Consider the following 18,807-nt stretch of genomic DNA (forward strand, 5'->3'; position numbering starts at 1 on the left):
TTGGAATCGAGCCACATTTTTTATTCAAACATACCAATATTAATAACGAACGTTTCTTGCAAAGAAGTTATTTTCTACTGTTCGTAAGATTATTAAGGAATTTGATAAAATCTTCTGCGCCCAGCACACAGGGTCCATATTTGTCACAGTCGCTGCTCTGCAGGCCATGGTCAGCTGCTTCTTCTAAAGCTGTGGTATTCAATATTGATGATAGAAGATTGTTCCTGAAAGATATTGTTGCATTTATAATTCGTTATTCTTTATTTGTAGAAACACGGTTTGCATTGACAAAATGTCTTTAATGCGGTAATGTTTTTGTTTGTTTGAACTCGCTTACCTTAGAAACTACTAGATCGATTTTAATAATTCAGTTCTTTCAGTTTTGGATATGTACGTGATCCTTGAGTGCATGGTGTAATCATTAAGTGTGCACAGTCGATTATTCCATAACTAAATGACAATTTAAAAATAAAAACGAGTAATATCCAAAAAAATACATTAATTCACATTTTGTTACCACTTTTTGCTATTGAGTATTGTTAAGGCGTTAAAAATTCATCTTACTTCATCTGGTGATTAACAAAATATCTAAACTATTGATTGGTTTCATTACTTGATGGAATGTATCAAATTATATATCATAATAGATAAGAATACCTCATTATCAGCTTCACAGATCTTAGACTGTTGGAATCGTGCAGGCGTTGGCTGGATGTGCAAGCGATTCTTTCTAAGCATCCTCTGTTCTTCATTAGCATTTCATGGCTTAAATCTAACAGTGGATTGTAGTCTGCTTCATTATCTGAAACACACCATCATCACACACTTATTCCCACTGCAACCTTAGACTTGGGGGTCTTTCGTTAGAATTATGCGGGTTGGCAGATGTCACTTGTCGTCGAACTTTTGATTCTTGGACATGCCGGTTTCTCTAGGATGTTTTCTATGTAACGATCAGTGATGTGGAAAGAGTTTCCACATCCCCTGACTTAGACTGCAGCAAAGATACTATATAAGAGAACTGGAGGAACCACTGTGCCACCACTTCTCTTATATTGTTGTATCTTATAACTATTTTCATATAAGCACAACTATTTATACTATGTAGTTAACTAGTTTGATTGTGTCAATTATTTAGTCTATTTTATTTTACGCTGCCATTCAAATCAAAATAAAAAATTAATTAAACACATTCCTATTATTCTGTATAAATATTTATATCACCTTTTTATAGAATTTTAGTTCAAGAGTTGGTCATGACGTTCCTTTTACGAATTGATGTAAATTAAACAAAATGTCATTAGTATAAAGACCAAGATGGGCAAATGGTAAATTTCGGGTTACAAAATAAAATTTTCAGTGTCCATAGTAATGATTAAATAGGACAGGGACATAAAAACCCCGTGCGTAAGTAACTTTATTGTTTAGTATGTTTAGTATAATGGATAGGTCGTTTATTGCCGACATTGAAATATATAGCGATTTATCATTACATAATTTTTGATACGAAGACAATTTGAACAATCAAAAAAATGTTTAGCTCTTATAAAATTAATTACTTGAAGCTTTTAATTCAAAGACTACAAAAAATCTTAGCATTTTTTTTGCAATCGCAAAATTCCTTATACTCAATTTATTACATCAAAGCTTTAAAGCGAAAAATAACCCCCTCCTAAGAGTAATATTTCATAAAATTCGGAAACGACGTACTTCTTCGTTTAATAGTGCAGAAATTAATTGTGAATTGAAGAAAAGTCCAAAACAGGCATTGAATTATAAATATTGAACTCGGCAGGTCATGGAGCAAATGTACCTGATCGAAATATTCATAGACAAGGTGACGATATACGCAACGTTAGAAGATGAACAGAGTGGCGCAAACAAAAATCTTATAATAAAAATTCGATTTGGACCAAAAGTAGAGTTTATTATCAAGGAGGGTCAATTAGCCCTTAATGATGATAAGAAAGATGATGTAATGGAATGTGATGAAAACGGTAGAAGAAAATGGTCTCGTACAATCAGAGTAGGCAAATCGTATCTCTTCCCGTCATATCCAGACACTGTCCTTATGATACTCAGCAAGTTTCCACTCGAAATAGAAATATGGAACGATGACGAGAACGAAGTCGAAATATTTGTTGGTGTTGGCACTATGCATTGGGAGACAGAATTCTTCCACATGCTGAAAGAAACTGCTGAGGCTTCGAAACTACATGAACCATTAACAATTAAACAGAACACACCACTGTTTGGGGAATGTTATTGTAAACGGGTTGGAGAAATTTCCTTCATACTAAGACTTAGTGCTTTAGGAGAGAGCATCATAACAGAATTCCAGCAACTAATGACAGATCCGGATGCATTTGTTTTTAGGACAAACAAAGCGCCAAGTATGTTCCAATGCAAGAGAATCGAGGGCGATGACAAGAACTTTTGTATGGTTGGCAGTTTGTACGAAACTACAACTTTGGAAGATCCAGATGTTGTAGATAAAGCACAACAAAAGATTGAAATTTGTACAGAATTGCAAAGCTGTGGAATGGGACAAAAGGACACTGAATACAGATGTCAACATGAAGGAGCTGAAGCAAAAACTCAAAAGAAGATGTACCCTATTAATAAGATAAGAATGGGTGATATTACCGGACCGTGCGGCAATACTAATTGTCCCTTAGCTCACAAAGTGAGAACCTATATCAGAAACTTGGAAAGTTATAAGAAAGAAGCGGAAGGTAAGGTAGACGGAACAAAAGACGTAAATGCACGGAAAATCTGCGGTAGCTGTGGTTGTAAAGATGACAGGTGGCATAGAGAGGAATGTCCTGAGAAATTAGAAAAAGAAGGCAAACAGGGAAAAGCGGTGTGTTCCGGATGTGGCGGTATGGCACAAGTAGGAGAAACGTGTGAAGATAGAAAAAATAAAATGTTTGGTACGGGAGCTACTCCCAGAGGGTCAAAGACGCAAGTATCATATGTTTTTAGTGTAACAAAAGTTCCTGGTTTTAAGGAGTCTGTGTATGGCACGAATTACACCGTACAAAATTTAACAGCTGACTATTATTTGCAAATGATCGGTCAGACTCCAGGTGTCAATAGAGGTGGGTGCTGTTGCAGCCAAAATCGACAAATATCAAATCTCAATCAAGCCAGAACTGCGTTAAGTGCAACTGATATAAGGCCACCCGACAATAAAGCTTCCACAAGGAGCTTGAACAATAATGCCATTGTTTATAACGTGGAACTGAGTTCATCAAAAAGAAAAATTCCTGTTTTTAATTGTGTCGAAATAGCAGAGGATAAAGATTGTAAATGTAATCCTCCCAAACCGTCGCCACCTTGTAAGACTTTTGACTGTGAATGCATACAAAAATCAGTTAACATAGCAGCAAGGAAAGCGCACAAACCATACTGTCCACAATATAAACATAAGAGTAATTGTCCAGTCAATATGATGAATGAGGAAGAAGAGAACAAGAAGGCAGATGTGGATGAAGACGAAGCTGAGCCATTGCCATATGGTCTCCCGCCTATCAAACTTGGTCCCTGTCCTGTAATGGGAAGGCCTTGCTCCGTACCCGATGGATTCGCCAGAATGTATAAAACCGCAGCCATAGCTCCCCAACCACCAAGCTACAGCGACGCTGGGAAAGTTTGTTGTTCAAAAGAATATGAGCGAATCAAAAGAGCGATAAAGGACTACATGAAGTACGAAAAAGAACATGACTATAGATGCATAAACAAATTTAATGTGGACACTGAAAGGCGATGTTGCGACAAAGAGCAGGTGCTGCTTTCCCTTATGGGGAAGAGTTGCTGTGGTGCTCACAAGCTAGCCATCCAGGAGAAAGATAAAGAGGAACGGAAGAACGCATAGATTTCACATTGATGTTTTATTTTGTAACCCAAGTGTATATTAAAATCTAAATACACTAATAAAACCCGTACAATTTGTGTTTTATCTCTATATAATACATCTTACTTTAGTTTTAAGCGTATGTTTACTTTTATTACATATCGTTTACTGATATTACATATCGTATTAACCTACATTGGCACACATTTAAAATAAAGTAAAACCAAATTATCCATTACAGATTTAATAAAATTCCTTAATTTTAGCAAGAAACAAATTCATTATCCAATAAAACGAGATTCTCTGTTACCTACTAGTTTATTGAGAAATTGTTCTTATCCTATATCATAGAAGAAATAAAATTTAGGTATTTCCTCCTTAATTAAGTCAAGGTACAAACTGCCTGTATGGACCATTACACTTAGTAGGGTAATAGTATATGAAAATTTACTTGATTTAATCGACATCTATCTTATATCTGTAGTTTATTTAGGTTAAAATTGGATTGAACAAGAATTACAAAATACCTTTTCATATAGGTAGTTTGACAAAATGGGCGACGAAGATGATGGCGATAAGAAAAAGAAAAAGAAAAATGCATCCAAGTATAATTATACATTTGGAGACATTCATCCCGGTATACTTTTTACTTATAATAATATTTTAATAGAATGTACATACTTAAGGCGCAACCTTTTATTTCACGAAGTAACAGTTATTGTCCTTATGGGAATACTACCTGCGCCCCGCGGTTTCACCCGCGTAAGTTCGTATCCCATAGGAATATCGGGATAAAGAGTAGCCTATATGTTATTCCAGTTGTCCAGTCTACGTATCAAATTTAACTACAATCGCTTCAGTAGTTTTTGCGTGAAAGAGCAACAAACACACACACATTCTTACAAATATTCGCATTTATAATATTAGTAGGATTTTTTGTAATCGATTTGCAATACATCTTTTATTTGCATAGAATATAGTAATTTGTAGGTACCCAGCTGTTTCTATGAAAATTAGTGCAATATATTAATCAACAGGCGTAACGATTGGCCACAAGACGTGCAATCCGTTTCTGAAGCCAGGATACCCAGTGCCAGCTGAAATGGGATGGTTGTGGAATGCAACAGATATACCAGGGTATAAGGTGGGATTACTTGTATGAGCCTTTGTTACTTGTCTAAATAAATAAAACAAAAAGCATACTCATTATAAAGGGTTTAGTGTAAATTTGTGGGTTTGTGGTGTTGCAGGGGGATCTCTGATCTACTGAACCGATTAAAAAATTATTTTACTTATAGAAACCCTTTTTTTTGTTTCTCTGTGTCTTTGGCTATATTTTACGTAGTTTTTATCCTGGGTCAACTCGGGCAAAGCTAAGACGAGCGGCTCGTAAATAAATATTTTTTTAGTTGTTACTGCTTATGCATCATAGGTTGTTTCCGGCTAATTTAAATGGATAACAACTGATCAAAAAGAGGTATGTCATTAAGCAGTTTGATTCACTCAAATATAATATAGAATATATTGATTGTTGATTATTTGGAAATAAATAGTACTTATAAGTGTATAGGTAGTTGTTATGCTAAATGTCTAATTGTTTCCTACAGCCTCGTCGTGGGTGGACTCCAGGTGTCATCGGTAAAAGCGTTGCGAAGCTGATGACATTCAAATGTCCGCGCGCCGGTCAGGATAAGGACAAGAGTAAGAAGAAGAAGAAGAAAGGCAAACAGACCGGGGCGGATATGGGCGGCGGAGACTCTGAACCGGACGAGCCTCTAGACCCAAAACCTGCTCTGAGAGTGCAGAGGAAGGGCGATGTTTTCACTATACAAGTAAGTTGAATCATAGATAGAGAAAAATTGTTGCGAACACAATTAAAACTATTGATAATACCAAAAATAAACCAATTTGATATGATATTTAACCTGATTGCTTCCAGTTAGTAGCAATTTGTTATTATAATATTAGATGTTGATCTTCTTACTTTTAAATTAATTCCGCGGTTCAATCGTCCCTTTTTTCCTTACATAAATATAAAGCAACTATATTTCCTGATAAATACATCTAAAATCCTTCATATTTCAGGTGAATCCATTGAAAGATCTAACCGAGATAGCGGACAACGAAGACCCGTACGTAGACTGTGATCCGATGGTGTTCAAAATAATCAAAAAGCGGAGTCCGGAGGAACAGGCGAAGGTGGAGGCGCGCAAAATGGTTAAACTAAAGCGTCAAAGAGACGCGGAAATTCGGAAAGCACTGTCAGAGGCTGTTGAAGATATATGTAAGTGTGCCTATATGGACGTGTACTGTAACGATATGAGTGCAATTGATAAGGTAATTGATAGCTGTCCGGCGTTCAAAGAGCCCCCTTGTGTGTGTCAAGAGGAGTCGTTGAGTTCGTTATCTAGTAATGCAACATGGGACATTGAATATACTCCCCCATTCGGTTGCTTCGATTTAGCCCCACGGAAAAGGAAGAATTTCATCCACGTGGAGACCCAGTATATTCCAGCGGACGCAGGAATAGTGGAGCCTCCTAAAATTAAGTGCAAGAAATCCTGTGCCTCGATAAAGCCGCCGAAAAGAAGAGTATCAAGGAAAACTTGCTGTGGTCCCTGTCCGTAGGGTTGTTGGGCGTTTAAATTATATGGTGCTTCAATAAAATCCTAAGTGTATTTAGTTTTTCATGTAGCGTTCTTTTTAATTCTGTCAATAAAATGTAGAAAAATAACATATTCAATTGTCGAATCCTGCCTCGTGATCAAATTTTTCTATTCTTTCAAAATTTCTCATATTCAATTGTTTTTTTTTACTATAATGCACGTAATTTATATAGGCAATTTTTTATTCATATTTAACGGGTACTTATTTGATTAAGCACGAATTACGAGTGTTGTTAGTTTTAAAAATAGCGCAGATTATAAATACCTCTAGAGGAACGGTTCCAGGGATTGCCGTGGGCTTTGGAAAGGAGTGGTGAAATAACAGTGGTTATTAATAATATTAGACCACCGACGAACAACGATGACAAATTTACGTTGATTTTAGGTAAATTCTGAAACAAAATAAATAATTATCTAAATAGAATGCGTTTATTTTATAATTAAAATGTACAAAAACCCCGCCTCGCAATACAATGATTTCTATTCTTTTAAAACTATTTATTATGCATTGTTAAATATCATTGAAGTATATATATAGGTCACTTATTTCAAAATAAATTAGTTCTTATAATTTAAGTAGGTATATAAAACGAAAATATATTACCAGGTCATGATGTGCATACGGCGAGCCGGGATCCACAGGAGATTTTACCGGTATTTTTAGAAAAGGGAGTGAAAAGTCCAAACCCACCTGAAAATTTGAATAATCATAAACTATCCAGATAATAAAACCGTGTAACCATGTAAACGGGTAATCATGACGCTTTAAAGCAGGATTAATTCATGACTAAAACAAGGCAAAACTATATCTAGCGCCATCTTTTTCCAACACTGGAATTAGCGCTTCTTTACAACGTCACGTCACGTCACTGGCTGTTTAATAAAATAATCAACATCAAACTAAAAAAATGCGTTTAAGTAACAGATATATTCATGAGGAGAGCAAAAATTAAGAAAGTAAATGGTTACTTTAAATTTAAAGCATGGAAACTCGCTATATGACGCTTTATAAATATTTTTACAACTAATATTTCTACGTATAACATATTATCAAATTTGCATATAATAATAAAAAATATGTCTTGCCTCAAAATCCCCTTTACTGCCCTCAAATGAAAATATTTTGGCATTTCTCGGTTCTTCGGTTCTATCACATAAGACTGATGAAAAACACAATAAAATCAAAGCACTCTGTACGAACATTTTCATGCAATTTAAATATAAAACGGATTTTAAATTTGCAAATTACAGCTAATTTAAGCGTGGATGTTATTCGCGCCAAAATAGGGAACCGTTTGGCGCCATTTTACGGTGAATTTACAGAAATAGCCTAGGAAAGGCGAAACAAGAGCTTCCGTGTATTGTTACTAATGATAAGAAGTCCAAGTCTCTATTAAGGGATATAGACTTAATTAGATATAGACACGCATATACATCCGTAATTGATGTTATCAATTTGTACAATTGTTTGTTAGCGTAGTTTTCAGAATGTGGAATGGAGGTGCAGTTAATTGCATCTGTTTAAATATAAAATAAAATACAAAGGAAACATACAGGGATTTAAAAAAATATATCAGATAACTTTTCGATTATAATATCTCAACAAAAATGGAAATTGTTTCATTGATAACTAGCTTTTGCCCGCGCTTCGCACGCGTTAAATTTGAAGTAAAACCTTCCTCCTCTCTTTTTTCTTTATTCAATCAATCTCTAGACTCTATCGATCATTTATTTAAAAAACAATATCAAAATCTATTCCGTAATTTTAAATATCTTAACATACAGACACACATGCGACGGAAAGCGGCTTTGTTTTATACTATGTGATGATGAAGGATGGAATATCTATAGCTTCATAGCTCTATATCCAACAAGTTTGCATACAATTTGTAATATTTTCACGCTACACGAGTTTAATGTCTCATTTAAATTAACAACACAACCACACAAAAATGATGTAGTTTTAATGACTTAATAATAACATGCATTTGGTTGAGAAAACTTCTCTTCCTTGTTTTGAAAGCATTCTTAACTCATCGCTGTTAGTAAATTCAAGTGGTTTGCATTATACAACTAGATATTCGCCCCGGCTTCTCCGGTGGTACATACACAATAGCCTAAGTCACTCAGTGAAGTTGCAGCTTAATAGTGAAAGAATTTTTGAAATCGGTCCAGTGGTTTTTGCGTAAAAACATTACGAACACACAAAAATACAGAGGTTTCGTCTTCATAATATTTGTGTAGATAAAGTTGGTACGTATCTACTACGTACGTACTTATTTTTTAAATATCAAATAATTTGAACGAGCGGTGTTAACCATACAATGTCATCTATTATATATTTATAGAATTGTTTTAATACGTCGAATGACTAAAAAAACTGAAAGGAAATTAATGCTATTTTTATGTAAAACGTTATGCAATTAGTAGTCAGTAGGTAGCTATACAAATAATTTGACTAATTATCTGCCTACTTTAGGGTTATCCTCTTCCTGTTTTGACTTCTGACCAACCAACATTCAATAGTATTTTTAGGGATCTGTACTATTAAGACCCTATTACTTCGACTTCGCTCTCCTGTTTGTCTCTCTGTCAGTTTGTCACCAAGTTGTGTTTCATGAATCGTGATAGTTGTAGGTAATTTGATGTATTGCTATTGCTTTGTCGTTATTAACAAATAATAAAAATCGTGCTGATGCAATGCTTGACGCGGTCAAAATTAGTAAGTTTTTTCTGCAAAGTACGACACCACATTTGTGCAGAAAAATAATAACGTACTCACACCCTTATTATCGGCACGTGAACGGATTTTTGTTCACAGTTGAATCACGAAAATCCCAAAACCTAATGTTCAATAAAGATGTACATACAATCATATCAATTGATTAAAAAGCGCTTAGAGATAGGAATAAAGATTAAGGTAGTATATTAAAATTATTGGTACGCACACGTCCCTAATTCTTACTAATATTATAAATACGAAAGTGTGTTTGTTGCCCTTCTGTTTTATAATTATGGTCCTGGATATAGTAAGGGGGTTAGAGTTACATAGGTGGCTATTCAACGCGAGGGAATATATCATTCTCATATGAACATCCATTAAAATATACATCTGTATCACTCCCAAATTAATAATTTCCGATAGATGGCGCTATATTAAACAGGTTACATGACAAACCAGTACCAATGGTATTATATTATCTGTGATGACAACTTGTAAATTTTCTATAATCACGCGGGAGAGCTAGCTAGTATCCAATATCTATTTTATATATCTAACTATACAAATAACTAAATTAGGTTCATTAAGATAAGGTACCTAGTAGAATAAATAATACGAATAATGAAAGCACTGTCTGTGCCTAACACAATACTATACTAGTGAAAAGTGAAAGGCCACTTACTATAAAATTTAAACAAAATAGTTAAAATAATGTTTACCTGTATCCCTCTCCATTTTGTCTTTATTTTTGTTAAATATAGAAACAATTTCAATAAATACAAAATGTTTAGTTCAATTTCAATTGCGGAAACGCCCTGTTGAAATATAATTACCAATATATCATAATAGTTTTCAGTTAGTTTTGTTTAATCAAAATTAAAATACCGCTTAAACGATATGTACCACATACTTAACAGTTTTAAGAATAGAAACAACTCAATCATGAGGCGGGATGCGAACCCGGGTGGTTTGCTGTCCCGTAGCTATGGCTGATTTCTCAGGAGACGGTAAGTGGCAACCCGTGATCAGCAATCAATGGAATTTCTTCTATTCTTTCGGTTTCACATGCCTAAGGGGCACCCAACACCATCTTTTAAGAAAATTGACAATCTTAACCAATTTATAAAATTCTTTCAAATATTTTAGTATAATATCGATAAGCACTTTATTATTTTACGATTTAGGCCTTGGATTGACTTCATGTATAAATCTTCATCTTTATATGATCTTCTATTTCAGAACACTGACTATATACACGCAATAAGTGTTTCAACTGTCATTGTGTTAAATATATTTGCCTGTTGTAAATATTTATACCTACTTAAAATGACATAATCTTTTAAAATGTTAACATTCAATACGTAGGTTTATTATTATTTAACGATTATAAATAACATGAGAAAATCTATCGCAACTGTTTTAAATTCCACCTATATAATCCGTAAGTAGAGTGTGACTTTCGCTTTCCCTACGTTTATTTTCCGTTTGTTGTATTTAAACGTATTATATTTAATGTTTGTGTGTGTGTTATATTTAATGATAAACTTATTAAATATTTTTATGTTGGTCGAAGAGCTTGAAATATTTTTCTCTTAGAAGTAAGATACCTGAAACTTATAGGTAATAAGTATGAGAGCTAGATATTTTTTAAAGGTCGTAACCTCTTATCAGCTTTCATTGAACAATACAAAAAGGTACAAAACATGTCGTGTAAGGAGATATTGTGAGTGTAAACGATATATTATGTGTATATGCAGATGTGTTTTAATATGTTGCTTACTTTTAGCTCAATTAAGCATTTATCGTAGTTTAGTCAGCTCAAACTAGCTAGTGTTCCATTTACCGATATGCTTCTATCCAGGTTTCGCAGTTGACCCCCCCAAACAACCATTTAAGCAGCTCTTTAACTACTTTTACTAGCTTTACCAAGCGCATGACTTGATCCCGAAGCCAAGACAATTCCGATTGCGCGAGTCGTCACGGTAAGTGTTGTGTAATAGACGACATACGACAATACGTTTCCTCATGGTATTGTTCCAGCGCAGGCGCCGGAACGATATGTATATTATAGTATTTATGCAGAAGAAATGCGGCAGTGCCTAGACACCCTCGAGATGGCTTGCAAGATAATTTTGTTGGTGCTGGTCGCGTGTTGTTGTGCGCACGCCGATTATAGGAGCGATGGGTGAGTTTTTATGGCTCTATAAATATCTCGTCAGTTTAAATTAACATAAAATAAATACTAGAATCGGGTGGTGGTAAAGGAACTCTTGGTATTTCGCAATCTGTTGTAACTTTCAATTGAACGTGTGCGATGTGTGTGAATTATGATAATGTCAGTCCAGGGTGTTTGTTGGTTAGCAAAATCTTTATCTCCTCTTATCATCATCATCAGCCCGTTCATGTCCATTCATGCCCACTGCTGGCACGCAGGCGTACGAGGGTATGAGGGTACCGACCATAATTTAGCCCTCTTGTCAAGTGCGAGTTTGCAGCTGTCACGTATCGTCGAATTTTTGATTCTTAGACGTACCCGGTTTCCTTCACCGTTTCGGGCAGTGGTGATGTTATTGACATGCACAGATTAATTGAAGAGCAAATTTATTTCCTGCACGCTCGCCTTGACTCGAACCCCGGACTAATCGATTTCAATTCCGAGGTCCTAACCGTTAAACCGTAGTCCGTTGCTATGTATATACTTCCTTCAAAAATGAATCTGCAACCTATTCAATTAACAAAATAAAAAGCAAATGAAACAAAAAATATATCATATAAGTTATTTTCCAGAGGATTTCTCCCTAGCCCCACTTATCAACGAACTGAAGACCAGTTGGCAGAGCCTGCAGCAAGGATAGAGAGGAGTAGGGATGAGAGAGATAATCAAGCTGATAAGTCGCAGAGATTCGGAATATCTACTTATGGAGCTACGGTATGTCTTGAAATACAAGAGGAGTTAATAAAAAAATAAAATTGTTTTCAATATTCATTCACATTAACTGTCATTATAAAAACGGTCCATTAACTTTGATTGAGGCGTAAGGAATCTAGCATGTGTAATACGGGTTTAATAAAAGTTTGTTAAGTAATTTAAACTTGCTGGTTTTAGCCGATATAAAAAATTGACATTATTTTTTCACTGTATATAATATAATTTTCTTGTGTTTGATTTTACGCGAGTATTATACATTTAGAAATTAAAAACTTTTTAACGGATTTTAAAGGCGATTTAAAATGTATTTAATATTGATCTAAAATGGTTCTATCTCCTTTTACTGCTAAAAAATCTCCATTATAATATGACGTTGCATATGTTTTTAGGGTCCCTACGGTGCTACAGCTCCTGGGATTTATGGGCCATTAAAAATAGACCTCGGTGGTGTTCTGCTGGGTTCGATCCTCGGGTTTGGTGCTGTGGTTGTTTTGCCCAAAATAATCCACGCTTTCTCGTTCGGCTACGGTGGTTATGGTCGCAGTGAGTTTCCTTTACATAAACCTTACTAATATTATAAATTACAATAGATCATTAAAGTTGTATGGATGGCTAGTTGGTTTCTACATGAAAAGTGGCTAAAGGATTTGCTAAAAACTAATAGGTCCATGTATATATTATTATGGTCTGGACTCTGGAAATACACAAAGGTTATTTTTGTACGGTTTTTTTTATACTTCGCATTAGAATACGTAACTGAAACAAATTAATGAATATTGAGACGATATTTTTGTCAGTATCATAATATTATATCCATACGTAAGCTGAAAGAAAAGTTGATAACACGTAATGCGATGTAGTTAATAATTTGACTTTAAGTAAAATACAAATTCATTTTTAAAACGTTAATTTATGCTTGATTATTTTTAAGCGAATTCTATATACCTCATTCCTTCTTTCCTGAACGTATTATTGTGTATTATTTCAGGTGCAGAAACAGAGCTTGGTTCCATATCGGATCTTTTAGGGCAATTCGACGAAACCCTCAGTCGCTATAACGTAGACTCCGCGTCTTGCATGCAGCGCCTTGCTTGCTCTTACGTGCAGCTTGCCAACGAGAATATGGCCATAGGCAATGCTACCGATTTTGATGTCATGCTATCGTCGGTAGCTAGGTAATATTTATAATATACGACTGTTGGTGTCGGTTTTACCGCTTTCTCATACTGTCCCTATTTAACATAAACGTTTGTCATTTAATTTATTTTATTTATACGCTAAACAGAACATTATATTAGCAGGCTGTGAAATAATAATTTATATAAGTTTTACATAGGTGGCATCCAGAGCTTAGGCCGTGGCATAGCAAGAATATTGGTATCTCGTTATTTAACACTGCTTATCATGATACTGTTTATTTAAATTGTATAATTTTTACTCTGTAGGTGTTCTTTGACGAACTACACTCTTATTTCGTAATGCTAAAAAATTGTCCTCAAAAACTCCGACTACACCTGTATATGGGCAGTTCCTAATGAACTGTCAGTAGACTTTGAACATAACTCCCACGAGATAAGGTGTTTATTTAAATTGATCTATTATATAGAGCCGCTAGGAAATTTTTGACGACTATTTTAATCGGCACAATCGCCTTGTCTAGTTGTTTATGTTCATTTTATATTTATCTGATCAGTCCATTAGGCTTAATTAATGCTCCAGTTTCTTGCCGGCTCTTATCTGTAGAAACTGCCTTCCGAACCGGTAATAAATGTAATAACTGTGTAATATGACGATTCTAAAGTGCTTTTATATGAATAAATGTTTGAGTTTGTATGTTGATAGTGAATGTTTTTCAATATTTATTACAGAAACTCCCTCGTGCGTCGTTTATTTGACGGCACGTCTGTCTACGAAGCGATATCCGCTGGTCGATCTTTGGACACAGACTGCGAGCAGCGCTACTCAAAATGCAAACTCGACAGAACCACCGTTGTCAAGATAATAACGCAAATTGTACCATCGTAGTTCTTAATTATGTAGTCTGTGGAACTTGTTATTTTTTGTCTGTGGCATTTTTCATTTTAACAGAGATACTACGAAATAGTGATATAGAAGCGTTTAATTTGTAAAGATATTACTACCCTAGTTAAAAATCATAAGTGTGTTCAAACACTTACTGGAAAACGACAATATAAAGATTTGTATCTCAAGAAGTAAACAAATAAAAAAAATTAAATTGATTTATTTATCAATTGTGTGGTGCTAAAATAATTATCGCGGCGGTCTGTACCTCTATCTAAAGTGAATAAATTTAAATTTTTGTAATATAGTTTTTATTATGATTGTTCCTTTTTATGCGATTGCTTCTAATATAATAGTTTAAGGACAATTAAAAACTTTTTAATATCACCACCAAGTTCTGAACAAGAATTATAACTAAAAAAAAATAAGAAACAGAACACTTTGATCGTTTAAAACGTTCAGGTACATAATCCTACGATCGAATTTAAAATGTCCTCAGATGCGTTTGTCAAAATTTCAATCGAAAGAAACACAGGTTAAAGCAATATCAGGCTTATGGGCCTTATTTTAAGGTGTATTCTCAAAACGTATCAAAGTTATGACAAACGGGGTTATGTCAATATACATCGAAGTCTATATAAATATCAACCTTATACGCACATGTTAGAGTTGGAAATGAAATTGTTTTATTCATATTTAGATTAATGATCGAAGTATTAATGAAAAACGTTGTTATAAATTTAACAATTTATTAAATCAACACCAAACCCTATCTACATATTCTGATATGCTCGGCAACTCAATTATATTCATTCCATACAAAATACAACCTTGCTTATTGCCCTTTAAATATATTAACTATAGACTACGATTTAAAATATCAAGTGTTTTTAAAAATAAACTCCTCCGTCCCGACACTTCCGCTAATAAAACTATTTCGTCTCCTTCTTCCTTACGTAAAGACCACAAGAGCGAAAGAGACAAAACACAAAAGATGCAAAGTCACAAATTATCTTATTAAATTAGGATATCCTTTATCAACCTTTAGTGTGTTTCTTTAAAATTATATAATATCAATCGTGATGTGAGTAAATGACACTTGAGCAAATTAATTGGCAACATTCGGTACATTTCGGGCAAAAAAACACGACACATGACAATTAAAATCTTTAATCCATACATCTAATACAAAATTTGACAGACTCCGTACCTATTCAATCAGCACCAACACAAGCTTTACGAATTTCTCTACTAACGTCACAAGAAATCCAGCCTACATAGTGTTACTATACCTAGGTATCTGCGTAAAAAACTAATTTGTTCGATTTCCGAACGAAACACATCGTACGGACACTTGAAACTGTGAAAACAAGCATTACCCTTTTCCCTAATCACTTATAACATAATTCAATATATAATATTTATTTCATAAAGCTACATTCCGAAACTTGGTCAGTGAAATTCGTTTTTATTGCATGCGTTTGCTGTTACCCTATTCAATTAAATCCATATTTTGTAGTCCTATAACAATTTATCGACGATAATGTAAAAACTGTGACATAAAAAATAGGGTTGCCAGAGCGAAAAATAGATACAGCGCTATACAATTAAAATTGAACTAATAAATGCATTGTCTTTACTGTTTTTTTGGTTTATAAAATACACATAATTATTGGTTACTTCTATCTTTAATAATAACGCCATAAAACATACTATATGTGTAATAGAAACATTTTCATACAAAATTAGTTTTCGGATAAATACAAGTTAAAATAATATTTTAAAATTACAACGGGAAAACCGTTTAGGATTATGTTGAAAAAAATAAAGGAAAAGCCAATTAACATCAACGTAAAACACTATATTCATTGGAAACAAACACTTCACTGTAACATCGCATTAATCATAAAATAAGGTAATGGCAACATTGAAAAAACTTAAAAATAAAGAATGCACATAATGCATTTAAGAAGTCGCATTTAAAAATGTACAAATAAAAGAAGACACTGTTGTTTGTTAATTTCTTGTTATTATGACCACTAGCCGTGAGCTACGTAACGTTTAAGCATATTCTGATAAAATCAAGCAATCAGTTGTCGAATTTCATTCGCATATTAATAACAAAAAACTTAAGTGTTGATTGGTTGATTGGTTTTAAAAATATGTCATGAAAACTATATCTCCTTCTAGTGATCCTTATTGACCTTTGAAGTTAACTTTCAATTTCGGGAAAAACTATAAAAACTCCGTGGTAACCTGGATAAGGTTGGTTTTAAATGAATACTCTTATTTAAATCGGCTATGAAACATTTTAATTTTATCAGTATATGCATGTAAATGTTTGTTATTCCTTAACCATCGTTGAAAATGGCTGAACTTTTTTGGTTAGGTCTTACCTATAATAATGCTAGATGAAATCATTCCTGCATCTGTACCATATGAGAAATACACGTAAGGGCTGAGCTATCTTTCTGAAATGCTTGGGCCACACTTACGTGTGAAAGACCGAGGCCCATTTCCTTTCCCTCACCCTTCCCAGTTCATTCCTTCTTTCCAGTCGTCAATCCTTAAAAGCGGGCAGCGCATTCGCAGAGGCACTACCTCTGCGAGTGCCCATGGGCGGTGGTGATCGCTTACCATCAGGCGAATTTGCCCAGCTCAGTTCAGTGCCGCTGCCCATGCCATGCCGCATGCCCGCTTATGTCATAAAAAACGCCATTATTTACGCTGTAACATACGTAATTGGAGGTATTGCCAGGACTTATGTCATATTTTAAGAACGCCATTAACACATTAAAGAGATCAGCTCGCAAGTGGCGGTACATTAAAGGGAGAGAATGTGACGAATCAGCCACAATAAGTATATACTTCTTTCTCCATTCGCTTATGATTCAATAAATTTAAATAATAAAAAATTAAATTCATGAAATACAGAGCTCTGTCCAGGTCCATCTTGCTGGAATTAGGTTGAAAGAATCCTTTATCCTCATTTAAACTTAAATTCAAGTAAATTAACGCGGTTTTTATCGCCAATAATAGGTACTTACGTAGACCGTTCAAAATTACCCATTGACGTTAGCAATATTTGCAATAATTATTTTTCATATTAGCCGCTAGTGTGGCCCAAGCATTTATTCCTTAACTCCCCTGACGAGTGCTTTGCCATACATATAAAAAAACAAAGATGCACACTGGGACGTTTCAAAAACGTCTGTATGAAATGAGCGCAATATTCAAATTTATGATCTCATTGCAAATAGTCGCGTCTTACTAAAAACAACTTTAAGCGGTTCGCATAAGGTTGATTTTTTAATGACGATGCTTGATTTTATATCAATGTTGCAGTGTACGGGGGGGCTGTAGCCACAATGAGCAACAAGAGAACAACAGACAGACACTTGTGGCTAAATTTGTCGCAGCATTAGACTGGTATCAAGGTACATGCAACCGCTCACTTGAAAAAATATCTATGGATTTCCGAAATTCTTTGACCGCAGGAAAGATTGTCATAGGCTGTATTACATTTTTTCATCCCGGTTGAACCCGGGCGGAGCCGGGACGAGCGGCTAGTTTGTAATAATCCAGTAACGTTCGAGAATATCTCTATCTATCTCTTTCTCTTAATCCATATAGTATCAGATAGTATTATCCATCGAAATTACTCAAACATTGGGAAATCGATTGTATTTTACTACTTTAGAGTCCATTTTTCAATGGCCACTGAGTTTTGACTACATACTCTACCCAACTCTTTTTCACTTTGAATGTGAGATGCGATTTTATGATATTTTTAGAGCATATTTTCTTATGGACACTGAAAAATCGTCTCCTAGTGAAAAACTGCGATTTTATAAACCATAGCATTAAGGCCGCCTTGTAAATTGTACCACAAACCGACTGTGGCGATCTGCGAAGATTTCTAGTAGAACATACTGAGTACTGAATCCGCGTAGGCCATAGCTTTCACGTCTGGATGAGGCTGAAAATTATAAAAAAAAAAAATATAAATTTAGTAAAGAAGATAGTGACAAAACATTAATTAAGCGAAATATATGAAAAAAAACTGGTTGAGATACACTTTTCAGAATAAGCAAAATATCTGATTCAGACAATCTTTAAAAAGTATTTTTGGCAAAAAACAAACTACGAAACAACAACGGACAAATAGTTATATTGTTAATAACTTCATGTTTATTGTAATATAGAGAATATATTCATAACAGTCTCCACGTGACCACGCTCGCTGTAAAGTGTTCGAAACGTGGGGTTAATAATAATTATATTATAAATAAATCGCGTTTAAAATCCGTTATAAAGTCTTTAATATCTAAACTATTCTAGTCGCTTTCCGCCGCCTGTGTGTCTGTATGGTTAGATCTAAAATGCATCACCTTTTTTATAGATAGTAATACAAGAGGAAAGTTTATACTTATAATAATTTAGAAAAAAAGGGGTGGGGTGGCAAAAGGAGTTTTACTCCGTATTTACAGCGTAAATCAATAAGACACTCACAACGGCCTCATACGAAGTGAAGTTAGGCTTGAGATCCTTGCCGTTCATCGTGATGAAGGCGCCCAGGTTACCCATTGCGTCACTGAAAAAATTATATAAT

General features: G+C 34.5%; 3 protein-coding genes across 10 annotated transcripts in view; 2 read left to right on the forward strand and 1 right to left on the reverse strand.

Moving 5' to 3' along the window:
* The first annotated feature begins 1,798 nt into the window (after positions 1 to 1,798).
* LOC119828737 lies at positions 1,799 to 3,877 on the forward strand. The gene has a single exon (XM_038350980.1). It carries the CDS (start codon positions 1,799 to 1,801, stop codon positions 3,875 to 3,877), a length of 2,079 nt encoding a protein of 692 aa, XP_038206908.1.
* Positions 3,878 to 10,151: 6,274 nt separating this feature from the next.
* On the forward strand, positions 10,152 to 14,455 carry LOC119828816. Of its 8 annotated transcripts, none has more exons than XM_038351097.1 (6): positions 10,152 to 10,251; positions 11,290 to 11,429; positions 12,032 to 12,173; positions 12,563 to 12,716; positions 13,162 to 13,348; positions 14,042 to 14,454. In XM_038351097.1, the coding sequence occupies exons 2-6, from the start codon at positions 11,332 to 11,334 to the stop codon at positions 14,196 to 14,198; spliced, it is 738 nt and encodes a 245-aa protein (XP_038207025.1). In that variant the 5' UTR covers positions 10,152 to 10,251; positions 11,290 to 11,331; the 3' UTR covers positions 14,199 to 14,454. The 8 variants fall into 8 exon arrangements, with proteins under 8 accessions (XP_038207025.1, XP_038207020.1, XP_038207023.1 ...); XM_038351092.1 differs by lacking the exon at positions 10,152 to 10,251 and adding an exon at positions 10,512 to 10,685 and having other exon boundaries at positions 11,285 to 11,429; XM_038351095.1 differs by lacking the exon at positions 10,152 to 10,251 and adding an exon at positions 10,554 to 10,685.
* A 472-nt stretch (positions 14,456 to 14,927) lies between these two features.
* LOC119828738 (serine/threonine-protein phosphatase 5-like) overlaps positions 14,928 to 18,807 on the reverse strand; it is a 15,670-nt gene continuing 11,790 nt past the window's right edge. The window contains exons 8-9 of the mRNA XM_038350981.1: positions 18,708 to 18,789; positions 14,928 to 18,174 (exon numbers count right to left, since the gene is read on the reverse strand). Of these exons, the coding sequence (XP_038206909.1) occupies positions 18,115 to 18,174; positions 18,708 to 18,789 (142 nt within the window). The 3' untranslated portion in view covers positions 14,928 to 18,114. The remainder of the gene's footprint in view (positions 18,175 to 18,707; positions 18,790 to 18,807) is intronic.

The sequence above is a fragment of the Zerene cesonia genome, chromosome 8 (genome assembly GCF_012273895.1).
Source record: "Zerene cesonia ecotype Mississippi chromosome 8, Zerene_cesonia_1.1, whole genome shotgun sequence".
NCBI classification, from domain to species: domain Eukaryota; kingdom Metazoa; phylum Arthropoda; class Insecta; order Lepidoptera; family Pieridae; genus Zerene; species Zerene cesonia.

Excerpts from the sequence above, each read along its gene's own strand:
- LOC119828737 (XM_038350980.1), top strand. The coding sequence starts at position 1,799 with ATGGAGCAAATGTACCTGATCGAAATATTCATAGACAAGGTGACGATA.
- LOC119828816 (XM_038351091.1), top strand. The coding sequence starts at position 10,874 with ATGAGAGCTAGATATTTTTTAAAGGTCGTAACCTCTTATCAGCTTTCA. Across the intron at positions 10,968-11,284 it reads ATGTCGTGTAAGGAGATATT|CGCAGGCGCCGGAACGATAT; the intron begins GTGAGTGTAAAC and ends GTATTGTTCCAG. Across the intron at positions 12,717-13,161 it reads CTACGGTGGTTATGGTCGCA|GTGCAGAAACAGAGCTTGGT; the intron begins GTGAGTTTCCTT and ends GTATTATTTCAG.